The 13,692-nt window shown below is 41.5% G+C and overlaps 1 protein-coding gene across 1 annotated transcript in view; it reads right to left on the bottom strand.

Moving 5' to 3' along the window:
* The window catches only part of LOC148415975 (RNA-binding protein Nova-1-like), a 61,670-nt gene extending 49,467 nt beyond the window's left edge, over positions 1–12,203 (bottom strand). The window contains exons 1-3 of the mRNA XM_088428213.1: positions 12,142–12,203; positions 10,395–10,700; positions 6,899–6,967 (exon numbers count right to left, since the gene is read on the bottom strand). Of these exons, the coding sequence (XP_088284339.1) occupies positions 6,899–6,967; positions 10,395–10,700; positions 12,142–12,157 (391 nt within the window). The 5' untranslated portion in view covers positions 12,158–12,203. The remainder of the gene's footprint in view (positions 1–6,898; positions 6,968–10,394; positions 10,701–12,141) is intronic.
* Between the last annotated feature and the right edge of the window lie 1,489 nt (positions 12,204–13,692).

Below are 13,692 nucleotides of genomic sequence, written 5' to 3'. Positions count from 1 at the left end.
GATCTTGTGTCCCCGGGGCAAAGCGAAGCGGGCTCCTCTTTCTACGAGCCGCTTCCACCGTCCTCGTCCTCACCGCCGCGCACGTATAAAATCAAAACTTAAAGTCCCTGTAAAGTGGATTCAGGCATTTGTTTCTGTATACGTTGTGCATGTCGAAAGATTATTGCTGGGGTTGTGCAAAGATTGAGAAGTACGTACAGTAGATACATTTATCAATTTTTGTGTCATCAATTCTCCGTTTCCCCACTTTTTTAAAAGGTTGAGTGAAGTAGCATCCACTTTTCTATGTTTCCAAAGATTCATTTTCGTAGACAAGTGTACACAATGTTCTCGCACCTGTACAAAAGAATACAAAATTTTAATTGTGTTTCCTCGCCAACAAGCGGTTCACTTTGCGCGGCGTCGCTAATTGACTGATTATTTTGAGTGTGTTTAAATCACAGGTATCAAACTCCAGGCCCAGGGGCCAAATCCTAAAACTAAAGTTTTCTTCAACTTTAAAAAAAGATTTGGGGAAATGACAAGCATTTTTTGATACCAGTCCCTCTGGAAAAATTTGATCTCAAAACTGGCAAATATGTGATGATCATATTTAAAATTGATGTGATGATCATATTTAAAATTGATTTGACTTCAAAGTCATAACCCTGCCGATACATATATTTAGCAATTGAGGTATATTTTCCAATGTGAACTCTAATCATGGATCAAACATGGACAGGCCTGATATTTTGGATCAATTTGACCCAACACTTGGGGTTGTTTTGCACAAAATAACCCTAAACCTAGGTTATTTTGTACAAGACAACCTCGAAAACTGGGTTGTTTTGTATGAAACAACCTAGAAAGATCAAATTAAATCAACGCAAATTTTGGGTTGTCCTTTTTTGACACATAATTGGATCTTTTTTGACACAGTATTTTCATTTTTGCACATTTCGGAAGAATAACACCTGTGATATTTTGATTGCTGTCAAACATATTAAAAAAATGTTTCATTTAGCTAAAACAATATGAACGTTAATTACATTTACTGGTCTAGTTTTACGAAGAATTGAGTAAGTCGTTTCAGTCTTACCAGAATCTTTTTAGTACCAGTATCTACATCCACTTCAGAACAGTGTGTGAGAACTTAGCCACCTCTACCTACTTATTTAAGGCATTTCCAAGGCAGTACCAGTTGTTGGCAGGAATACTTTTGGGCCTAAAATGTTGCGGTTTGAGCGCCGCAATGTCCACCGGGTTCTCGGATTGCAACCGGATTAAACGTACGCTCGTAACGCGCAAAACCAGACGGGACAGCGCCCACTTTATGAGCTCGTTAATGCTCGGCGCTTTGATCGCCTTTCTTAAACACCAGTTTGGAAGGCTCACCATTTATAAGTAAATATCGGCAAGTTGACACGCACATTTTGCTTTGTGTATGCGCTCATAGGCTGGACAGTGGTGGGGGATTTTAGGGTGGGTGTGAGGCCTCTGGGGAATTCAAATATCCATCTCCTTTAAGGGAGAGGGAAGGGGGGACGTGCTTTGTCTAACACACCCTGGTCCTGGGGTTCTTTTGTTGGGGGGGTTGTACACAGGCGCACACACACACACACACACACACACACACACTCAAACGGCAGTGAGGCTTTACCAGCTGTCTACGGTCAGAAAGATACACCAAAATACACTTGGAGCTCATCAAGGGGTTTTGGGAGGAATTTTTTGATCCGGCATGTGTTGTGTGTGTTGTCTGTATTTCATTTAGGCATCTAACTGTTGTCGTTTCATCACCGGCCATTGTGGCAAGCGGCATCTTCTAGCGTCCTCCCCTTAGACGGAGATTGATGACACATTTTGCGGCGAATTCTATTTTGTAGCACTGGATAAAGCCTCGCTGAACATGGGACGACATGGCTGAAAGTAACTGACTAATTGTGGAAAAAAATATATCGTCGGTGACTGTATATCAGTTTTGTTTTGTCTTTTTTGGCTCCATTCACAATAGACTGTACTGTATTATAATTTTCATTCAAGCTCAAAAAACACAGCACTTTTGTCAAGGTAGAACCTCTTTAAACCTCATTTTAAAGGCATAGGTACCCATTGTCCCAGATTTTTTTTCTATCACAAGGCCTCACTAATTACAATTACTTCAAGCAATGAAACACTTAGGAAAAATAGAAGCAGCTATGCTAACAATGCTAACGGCATCGCTCTCTGCGGTGTGTGTGTGTTGGGATGAGGGGGAGGTGCGCAGTAGTCTCGTTTGCTGGGCTCAGCCTTTTTTTTTTTTTATCGCCCACTCTCATCTATATTCATCGCCGCTCTGAACAGCCAATCACGCAGATCGCTCAGCTGCAACATCTCCGCCTCTTGGCTCCTTCACTTTCATGCAGTATTAAAAAAAAAAGAAGAAGGGAGATCGAAGTGATTGGCTTCACCGCCCTGTCCGATCGATTGGCGGCGGCGGCGGCGGTTGCCGGGCGATGGATGGACGATGGAGGAAGAGGAGGGCGAGGGCGTGAGGGTCTGGAGGACAACCTGATTAGAATGCATGAGGAGGACGAAGGGAAGGAGAATGCCGGGAACACCGTGTTCTCCGACGTTTGCGTCCCCACGACGTTCGGCATACTGAATCATGGGCTTCTTGCTTCACGTTTGTCACTTTGCGATATGAAAAATGAAAACGCTTCACTCTGAATAGTGAGCTTCAGCGTCTCTGATACGACGATGTGTGTCTGTATGTGCATGTGCGTCTGTATTCCTTGTCCCGACCTTCCGGGGGGAAAAAAAAATGCTGCGTCAGTCCAACAATTTACAGATTGAACTGGAGGAACACGTTGCACAGCCAAGAATGGAAAGTCAAGGAAAATGAAAAGGACAGAAGACAAAAGGATCAAGGAATGAAGAAAAAAACATGGGAAGAAAGGAAAATGAATGGAAAACAGAAAGGAACCGGGTGGAAATAAGTAAAAAGATGAAAGACAAGGAATGACTAGGGAAAGGATCTTACATCAGGCAATGAAGGGAAATGAGGAGGACTGAAACATGAGCAATAACAGGAAAAAGTAAAAAGAGAAACATGTGAAAAGAAAAATGAAAGGAAAACAAAGAGATATAGGAAGAAATGAAGTGATCAAATAGGCAATGAAATAAAAGATGAGAAAGGATAATAAGATAAACTGAAAGCGAGTCAAAGAACGGTGAGTGATGAAGGAAGGAAAGAAGAACCAAAATAAGAGGAAAAGAATGAGAAAAAATTCGAGAAAATGAAAATGCCATATAAGGAGAAAAAACAACAGAAAAGAGAGGAAATAGAAAAATGAGTAAAAGAAGAGAAAAGAAAGGAGAAAAACAACGATGAGAATGATTAATGAAAAATGGTAGAAAGAACAAAAAAATCAAATAAAGTGAAATTTGAATAAAATGTAACGCAAAAGAGGCTTCAGGTCGCTGATCCAACTTGGTTGCCATGGCAACTGAAAGTTTAGACCTTCCTCCAGAGGCCATTTTTGCACTTTCACCGCATACACAAGCGAGAAAAAGAACCATAACAAGAAAAACCCTGCTTTTCCTCTTCCTCCTCCTCCTCATCATGCGCTCACTACACAACGCGCCCACTAATGGCCGACACGCTCTTTAGCATCGCGACCGTTAGCGCAAATGTCAATCGCCCTCCAGCCCGCCTCGCTCGTTTCTTTCATCACTCTTTCTTCCAACTTTCAGCTTCAGCAGCTGCCCAATAGAAATCCATCCATAATTCATCTTTGTTTCTTTCTGTTTCAGTGAAATAAAATAGTTGCTAATCGTTAAGTTGTCTCATTGCAGCTAGCGCCATTTAGCCGCTTCTCAAAGTGATCTTGTGAAAAATGCAATCATTTTGCTTAAGAATGGATGAATGGATGGATGAAAGCCAGGACACATTAAGATGGGCGGGAAGCATGTGGCATATGCCCAACTAGACGTTCACAAATTTTGAGAGATGTGGTATGGGCATATAATTTTTTTTGAGGGATGGGTATATTTTTGACATGTTGGAAAATCATTACCAAGGTGAACTGATTGTGCTGAATGATTTGAATATCAAATGGGAATGATGATGCAAATCTGTTTTGTTGAGTATGTGATTAAGAACGAAGAGAGAATGCTAATGGTGAAAATGTTGAATTTTTGTTTCTGTGGGAATTTTGGGCAATTTCCCCATTGGGAACAAATAGGGAATTTTTGGTTTAAAATGTTGAATTTTGAGAAAACTATTAACTTTTGGAATGAGAAAAATAGTAGCCAATAATGCATGAATTTTTGGAATACATTAAAGTTGTAATGGTGGGAATTGGATTAATTATGTTGAAGCAGATGCACGTCAAAATAATGGGTGCAAGACAAATAGAAACAAGGGAGATGTGAATGTTTTCAGCCTTCAAAGCTAATGTTGATAGCTTTTCATAAAACAAAAGAATAGTGACAGAGGTTTTAAAAATAATTAAAACTAGTGACCAAACGCTAATTCATTAACACTGGCTACACTTTTCTAAACTATCTTCTGTCTACAGCAATGCTGTTAGCAGTGCGCGTCAGCTTGGCACGATTTGAATTACAGAAGGTATTGAATTTGGAAAAAAAAATGTAATTACTGTCTTTTTTAGACCAAGAATTCCAGTTAGTAGCTCATTGCCTTGTTTGACATCCTTTAGCCTCCAGTGTGGCAAATTGTGCTTATGCAATACATTTTGAATTCCTGGTTTCATAGGCCAAGGTCTGCAAGACACGACGGTGAGTTCAGGGTCTGTGGATTAAAGCTGTGTCGAGGGGCTTGTCGAGGTTGACGTGCAAGGGGGTGCTGACGCTCGCTTGGAACAGCAGCTCCTCATTGATCTTTTCATCTTTAAGACCTTCACCTCTTTATGCGACGTTTGCCGTGATTTATGAGCTGCAGGCAGCCGTTGGGTTCGCGCACGGACCACCTGACAGCCCACTTGCACACACACGTAGAAACACGCACACACCTACACGTGTACATAAACACACATGCACGGGTACAGTGACGAAATATAACTCTCACTTTCGACCGTTGTTTACTTGTTTGACATATAAGCTGTTTTACACTTTTTGTTTTTGAGTGAGCAGAAATGTAAAAATTTTGAAAACATACAAGGCAAATATTAGACACTCAATTCCCCCCAGCCAAAAAAATGAACCAATTTAGTAATTTTACTGTGAAAAAAAAAATCACTTTGTGTTGTTGCGTACATGCCAAATACGTCAATTCAAAGCAGCCTTTATTATTTTTTAGAGGTTAAAATGTCCATTCTTGCTACAAAAAGAATAACTTTTTGTTGTAGTTTTTTTTTTTATTACTCATTTTTAGAGCAAAATGTACTGACAATGTAATGTTATTTTTCTATGCATTCATTTTTAGAAATAAAATGTTACTTCTTGCCACGTAAAGGTTGATTTTACTCTTTATTACTTTATTTAGTGCTGTCAAGTTATTATTATTTTATTTGACTAATTTAGGTCTGCTGGCGAATCTCGCAAAATATTTCATAATGAATTGAATTTTTCAACAACTTTTATATTATAAGTTGATTTTACATAAAAGTTCATATTACATTTTAATGCTGTTGTGCTTCAAATTTTCAACTAATATTTGCAATAGTTTCCATAATTAACTGCGATTAATCACTACAATTTTCTCTAATTAATTGTGAATTCATCACAATTATCATCATTAATAATATAATTAATTGCATTTTTCAGCAGCTATTTCCTGTGAAGCTATGTAACAGATATTTACATGAATAAAGTCTTAGAATTTATATAAAATTAAACTATTTAAAAAACACACACACACACATTTTGTCCCCAAGACAGTTGACAGTGCTTTTTTTTTCCTTTAATGGGATTCGCTGGATTTAAAATCAACAGTTGAACAAAACTGCCAACGCTGACTGCAACGTGAACCAACAACTTTTGCATTTTTTCATTGAGCCGTTGAGCAAACAAGCAGGGGTGCCAAACTCGTTTAAGCCTTCGGGTCACATGGAAAAAAATCTATTGATTAGGAATAGGTGGAGGCCAGGCCAATAAAAGTATGGTATTTATATAGCTTTGCAACGACAATTTCAAATATATATATATATATTTTTTTTAATACTGCCCGAGCTAGTACAAGTACAAGATCACTATTAGTTATAAAATCTCAACATCACTATTAATCATAAAACATTGCAAATGTTTCATTTATTGAAGAGAATCAACTCATTTTCATACTTTACGTTACAAAATCATCTCGTGGGCCAGATTAAACCCATTTGCGGACCAGAACCAGCCCGCGGGCCGGCCGTATGTTTGACACCCCTGTTTTAACATAAAACTAAAACGGCCATCTAGGTACAGTAAATGTCAATCTTGAACTGAGTTGTTTATTAATGCTTTATAACATTTAAATTAGTCTCCAAAGTTAATGATTTAACTGTAATTTATTATATTTTTTTCATGAACAATGAACCCCTGCGTCCAATTCGCTCCTTTTTTGGAAACACTTTGAAAGTCCTTTTTTGTATACCTCACTTCTGTTTACCTTATACGTGTTTTTGGTCCAACAGGTATTGTAACCATTGTGCCTGACGAAAACCTCCTAACAAAGCAGCTCCAAAGTTTCAAATTGTGAGTGACAAATAAATTAAACAAACAACAAGCCCAAATGATGGCATGGCTGGCATGAGTTCAAAGGTCATGAGGACTCACCAGCTTGGCAGTGTGAAGAAAAGAAATGCACACGGAATCAAAAAAATGGATGTCATGGATACTATAGAAAGCATGTCAGCATGCCTTGTTAAGCAGTGCGTGTGCGTGTGCGTGTGTGTGTGTATAAAGGTTAGGTAGTGGTAGAAAGAAGCAGTCTTACCATGGCTCTCAGTTTCTTGGTGTGGGAAAACAATGCCTTCGCTTTCAAAAAGGGGCTGCAGGAAGGCCACTACAGAGAAAGGAAGCAGAAAAGGGAGGGGGGGGGGGGCAGGGTGGAGGGTTGGAGGGGGGAATTTTCGTGGCGTCAACTAATTTGTTCACAAAAACAACCAAGAGGAAGGCTAAGCTAAACGCTAAAACACTGCGGTTAATAAGTACACTTGATTTCCGCGCCGGTATTTGCTTCAATCAAAAGAGCAGTTGCTTAATGCTCAACTACCATCTTTTGCCTTTCAGTCTGCTGGCTGAGGTAGCTAAGTCGCTCTTCATCCTGCTCTTCATCATCATCCCAACCTTTTCATTTGTCTAAATGGACGGGGCTGCCTGCCTGCTGCACTCAGCATCCCCAGGGAGCGAAGGGGAGAGGGGGGGGTGGGGGAGTGGGGGGCTTTTACATGCAGCACTAAGCCGCACTAAAACGTCACTGCTTTAAGTCCGTCGTCAAAAACATCGCTGATTTAAAACGAAAACATTATACGTGGATTTAACTCCATCTAAATAAATGATGTAGCTTACTCGTCAAAACGCCACCAATTTAGCGCCACCGCCCAAACACACCTGATTGAAATCATCAGGCTATACCATACTTTACTAAATATCACTTGGTGAAACGTTCATCTAACCCATTCTTTTAGGTCAATAGGACTAGCGGAAAGGTCGTTTACAAAATAAAATATAACATTAAACCCACTCAACAAAGCAACAGTTAATGTCACTCACGGAAACATTAATTCAACCCAATTGTAATGAAGCTGATTTAGAGGGATATTAAACATATTGAGCCATTTTCACCACTAAAAAGTTAATATTTTGCGTAGGGTCAACAAAATCCTTTTTTCATGTCAAATGAATAAAAGCCTGACCAGTATGCTTTTTTTCAGGATGATGCTGATTTTTGGCTGGAAAAAAAATACAGATTCACGATTTTTTGGCTGATTCTTTTTTAAAATATTATGCTGAACAACGCAGCATTTGTTTCAACTCAATGCATTTCAATAGTTGTCAATTATATGCAGATTTTCTCCATTGATAAAAAAAGCCTGGTGCCTGTTCCCCCCAAATAGCAGGGCTGAACATTATTTTCAGAAAAACAACTTTTTTTCCTGGTTCGCAGTATGTATTGGATGGCACAATTAATGAAGTCATATATTTTTTTGTCACTAGTACTTTAATGAGTGTCATATTTAACACATTTATGCTTAAATCATGCTGAACTGTGTCTTGCATTTTAGGTTGTGGGTAAATTAGTGACATCCAGGTTAATTTCATTGCATTTTTCTCCTAATCATTGCTTGTAAAAATTAAGATTTGTTTTGTTTTGAATGACGTCATCAACAAATTTCATCATACTGTATTTCAGGTTATGATATGACAATATGGGTAATACATAAATAATGACACCAGCATTACTTGTATACAACTGCCATAAATGGTTAGAGTAAGTAGAGGGAAAATGTTCATTTTGGCAAATATTGTCTGCATGTTCAACACTTAAGTATCAACCAATCACGGCTCGGCTGTTTTTTGGGTTTGGTCATGTGATGTTCAAAAGCCGAGTTACCTTTTCCTCTAGCAAGTAATCTCTATTTCTTTTAGCGCTAAGTGGAAAAAAATGTGTTTAAATGTGTTACATTTTACATGAAAAAATAAATGGTTGTGGGATTAATTAGACAAAAATATCAACTTTTATTGCTGAAAATGGCTCAATACATTTAGAATCCATTTAAGTCAATGATCAAAATATTTTTGAATTTATTCCATCAAAGCATCACTGTTGTGACTCACTCATCAAAACATTGCTGATTTTGCATAACAATTAGTCACTCAGCAAAAACCTGACCAAATTATTCATCCAACTCATAATATAACTGATCAAAACAATACTCATTTAAGTCAGCAAACTAAATTTGTCTGACTTTATGCCATCGGGGCATCACTGATAGGAGTCACACATCAAAACCTGAATAAAGTTGAAGCCAAATTTTTTCTTGATTCATTTTGTAATATGAATTAAGAATCAAATCCAGCAGTTTTTATCCATCTCTGGCGGCCGGCCATTTGCAATTCTCACCTGAAATTGACATCACATTTGTTCAGGGTAGCAACCAATCAGTGCTCGACTTGCCCAATGTCACTTGAGCAAACCCAGAAAGCAGCTGAGCCATTATTGGTCTTTATCAAATGTGATGTCATTTTCAGTTCACAGCAAATGGCAAAATGTTCGCTCCCTGAGATTAAAAAAAAAAAAAAGGGGGGGGGGGGGGGTTGCTGCCTAATTCATATTCCATGACTGCAACATTAATTTGAATTTTGTGTTCATAAAATGCGTCTGCACATAACACATTTGTCCATTATATTTTGACTCAACTCCCCTTTACAACAGCACTGACGTAAAAATGACAAATGTTAGCAGTAACAATAAAACTGCGCTAAATACTCAGACTGATTTCACTGACTGACCAAAACATGACTAATTTCAATCCTGTTCCCAAACATGATTGACTCGAACGCCACATTACTTCCAAACACGGCCCGCACAGTCTTCCATGAGGTTTTCGGCAAGTAGGTCACACAGACCCACTCGGCAAATGTTTTGATGCGGCGCAGATTTAGCGGATTTCAGACGATTTAAATGTTCCGCCAGTTTGTTTTTCCTTTGAAATCACAAGCTAGCATCATCTCTTTGGGAGAAACTCACAAAAAAAACTCAGATTGGGACCATTTCACGCTGCTGTAAAAATCTGGAACCTTCTGCTGACCTCCTGCCACTTGTATTTTTAGGCACATAATGCATAATTCAAGGAGGGATAAGTGTGGAAGAGTTACCAGTAAATTTTACACACATACAAGGATCGTAAACATAATCAGGTTCCTCCTATTGTGTTTTAGTGTCAAATATGATCCTGAATGTGCATTACAATGTGACTGCGTGATGGTTGGGATGCTGTGATGGGATGCATGACAGCATGTAAACACAAAAAGAAAACAAGAATGGAGATTGCCATGGCGACACAGTCAGAATCATCATAAGCAAAAGAGGCGACTCGCTGGCGCACGCACTCGCTCGTTAATCGGGCGAGATGGCGGCTGATGTGTGAGATTATCGCACTCGCTCGCTCTTTCTCTCACACGCACGCACACGCACGCACATACACAAGGTCATGATGCCTTCACGCACCAGCCGCATCCGGATTTCACTTGTTTACGTCCCACTTGTTCCTCCGGCGCGAGGAAGAGTCCGGGCGGAGGCCCGTGCCTCATTGTCCCATTCCCGTCACGCAGCCAATAAAACGCTTCGTCAAGCAGCACCGCAGTCATAATAATCGCCATCATAATAAAGCGTCGCCATTCCTCGGGCCAGACGAGCCGACTCCGGCCCATCCACCGGCCCATCCGCCGGCCCATCCACCGGCCTCCCCCGCCCGCGCGCATCTTACCTCCCGTGTTGGTGCGCTTGGTGCTGCTGGCCTCGGTGGGGGTCTCCAGGGGTCTTTTGCGCGAGTCCGGCGGATCGGCCTCCATGTGCGGCTGCTGGCCGTGGTGGTGCGGGTTGGCGAACAGGCCGTTCTGCTGCACTGCTCCGCCGGCCATCATGTTTGCGCGCTCTCGGATGTTGCCTCGCTCCGCTTCTAATCCCCCCCCCTGCTCCTTAGTCTTTTTCCCCCCTCTCCCTTTCTCTTCTTGACGCAGCGTGGCCGCGCGGGCGAGTCCTCGGGAGGGTGGCGCGCGCGCGCGTGTTCGCACTAGACAAAAAAAAAAAAAAAAAAGCGGTGTGGGGCTCTCGCGCACGCGCGCAGAAGAGATGCTGCGCGCGAGGGAGGAGGGAGGGTGGCTCGGAGGAGAAGGTGGACGAGGGAGGGGGCGGAGGCAGAAGAGAAGATTCCAGGAGAGGCTGGTGAAGCGCGTTCACGTCAGTCTTCCATCACGCGCGTGTCATTGCGACGAAACGGGTCCAATCCGAGCGAAAAAAGCATGCGCGGTAGGAAAAGAGAAGAGCCGGCGTGCGCGCGCGTGCGTGACGTCGGGATCGCGCAGGCGGAGGAGAAAGAGAGCGACGTGCTGCTGTGCGTCGTCTCGCTGAAGATGCTGCAGTCGCTCTCGCGGTTGGAGAGCATCCCTACTCTCGCTCGATGCTTCGGAGGGGGCGGGGAAGGGAAGAAGGGACTGTGACGTCAGGGGCCCTCGCGGTGCCTTCAGGGGCTTCCCGTGAACTCCGGCTTCACTCGAGGAGGAGCATCATTCGGATGTTTTGGGTGGTTTTCATGTGAATAATTTCACGTGATATGTCGTTTTGTATAAGTTGACGTTCATTTTTATATTTTAGGAATATATTCGTAGAATGAAATAACAATGTTGGTCAAATAAAAAGACTTTTTTCTTACAGGGAAAGGCAAGTCAAATATTCACAATGTTGAGCCAGCCTGAAACCGTCACATGACCTAACAAAGGAAGTAGCCGGGCCGTGATTGGTTGCCACCTGTGATGTCACTTTGAATGACTGGCAAGTGACAAAAGGAGGTGGCCACCTTCTGAGAATGCTCAAAACAGGTGTTTTATTCCTACTTAATTCACAATATTACTCAGAATGCAGTGTTTAATAATAATATAATTTTATTCAACAATTGTTTTAATAAGCAAATAAATCCCATGGTCTTACCAAAGTCTGCAAACTCCTTATTAAAATCATATTCTTTCAAAAATATTTACACAGATATCACATTTTCTTTCAACAACATTGAAGTATTGCAAGCTTTTTTAATGTTACTACACTCCCCCCCCCCAATATTTTGCTGTCTCTATCATTTTAGTCTGCATTAGCTGCAGTGTCTTGATTCCTTTTTCATGTTTGAAATACCTCCCTTCGAAACAGCTTTCCAGACTTCAAACAGCACACTTCTTAACATACTGCGATAATATTACCAATCCAAAGTGAAAATAAAGAAAATGTTTGTGTTGAACCAAGTTCAATGAGGTGGCAAATGAGCATGTGTATTATTTACATATTTCTCCTTGCAAGCTCATTCTTCCACGCCAAACTCATCCCAACAAACCTTGAATGGAACTTTAAGGAAGTTCCTTCAAGTGATGGAGGCACGCAAATGTCCTAAAGTGTCACTGAGCGATGGAGCGCAATGTGATGCGATGACAGGAGATGGACGCCATGTGAGTGGTCACGTGACCCACCTGAGTGCGTTGTCATGTCGGCGCCGCTGTGAAGAAGAGGTGAACCTCTGGTCGCTGCTCGTTCTTCTCGGGAGCGCCCCAGCCTCCTCGCTCTTCCTCTCTGGCTGTTTGTCACGCACACAGAAACACACACACACACACACACACACTCTCAGACAGACAGGCAATCACTTCCTCTCCTCCGTCCAGTGCACGGATGCACCCTCATCGCCTCCTGTTGCTAGTAGTCAAGGTGACATTGCCTTCATGCGCATACACACACACACACACACAACGCATGCACAAACATAGACACACACAGACACACACACATACAGTGACCACCCACTGCAGATTTTATATTGTTTTGTGTGTGTGTGTATTGCAGTTCAGTTGTGCATGTTCAGTGTAGTACCACGTTTTGCCATAATATGCCAGGGCAGCACTGAGGTCTGCTGGAAGAGAGGCAACATAATCAGGAAAAAAAAAAAGGTAACGGACTATAGATGGTGCAAAAGCACCAGGTGTGTGCAAATAAAACTCTTGAAGTCACTTGGACATGAATGAACATGAATCCTCGTGACCAAGATGCCACAAGATAGTAGCCATTTACCTTAAATTATTTCCTCCACATCAAGATGGCGGCAAAGAATACCTTTTTTCTAAGCGTAGCTTTGCTATGTATCTCAAATTATTTCCTTGGCTTCAAGATGGTGGCCAAGCACTACTTTTTCCCATCCATCTCCACCTACTTCAAATCAGTTCTTCAACACCAATATGGCAGCAAAGCACTACTTTTGTCTAAATTAATTATTGCGTGATTTTCCATATCCAGGAAAGAATGCAAGGATGTGAAAGTTAACCACGTTGACAGCTCGTTCGTAGCGGGCATTGCTAATGGGCACCTTTGACGTTCCCAAGCTTCGTCCAGATGTTTCACCAGACGCTCCCGCCGGCCAACGCCGTCGCCGTGTGGAAAAAGTCAAGCGGGATGGTGGGCAGTAAAAACACATGGCGGCCAGGCTGTACTTTAGGCTTTTTACAAGCAGATGTGCTGGTTTTGGGGAGCTGCTGTTTGACACCTGTGACGTCCACCTAAAGTGTCGGAAAAACGCAACATCATGTCTAGGAGAAAATGTTTGACGGTTCAAAAGATTTTAGTCAACACAGAACGTGACAAGAAGTGTCTTAATTTCAACGTGGAAAAACATCTGTGCAGGTGATGTTGAGTTCAAGTGTGCGAGTGAAGAAACTCTACTTGCAGATGTTTATCTTCTGGCGCCATCTGTAGTTGGCAAGGGGCAATGCAAGATCATTTGCTCGTGCGAATGCCGTAATTTTATTGTAGTGTTTCAAATAAAGTTATCTACCCAGGGTTTTAAATTTGTGTTGGAGTTTTCTGTCAGTTAGGGTTTCAAAGCAGGATTTCAAACTAGGTTTAGGGTTTCAACGTAGGGGTTCATAATGGAGTTGTGGTTTCTTGTTAGTGTTTCACCTTTGGGTTAGGTTTTGAATTTCGGGTTTCTAACTAGCGTTCAAACCAGGGTTTTTACAATTAGGTACAGGGTTTGA

Source organism: Hippichthys cyanospilos, chromosome 11 (genome assembly GCF_059441005.1).
Source record: "Hippichthys cyanospilos isolate Australia breed blue-spotted pipefish chromosome 11, RoL_Hcya_1.0, whole genome shotgun sequence".
Classification (NCBI taxonomy): domain Eukaryota; kingdom Metazoa; phylum Chordata; class Actinopteri; order Syngnathiformes; family Syngnathidae; genus Hippichthys; species Hippichthys cyanospilos.
This window is presented reverse-complemented; position numbering and strand designations above follow the sequence as displayed.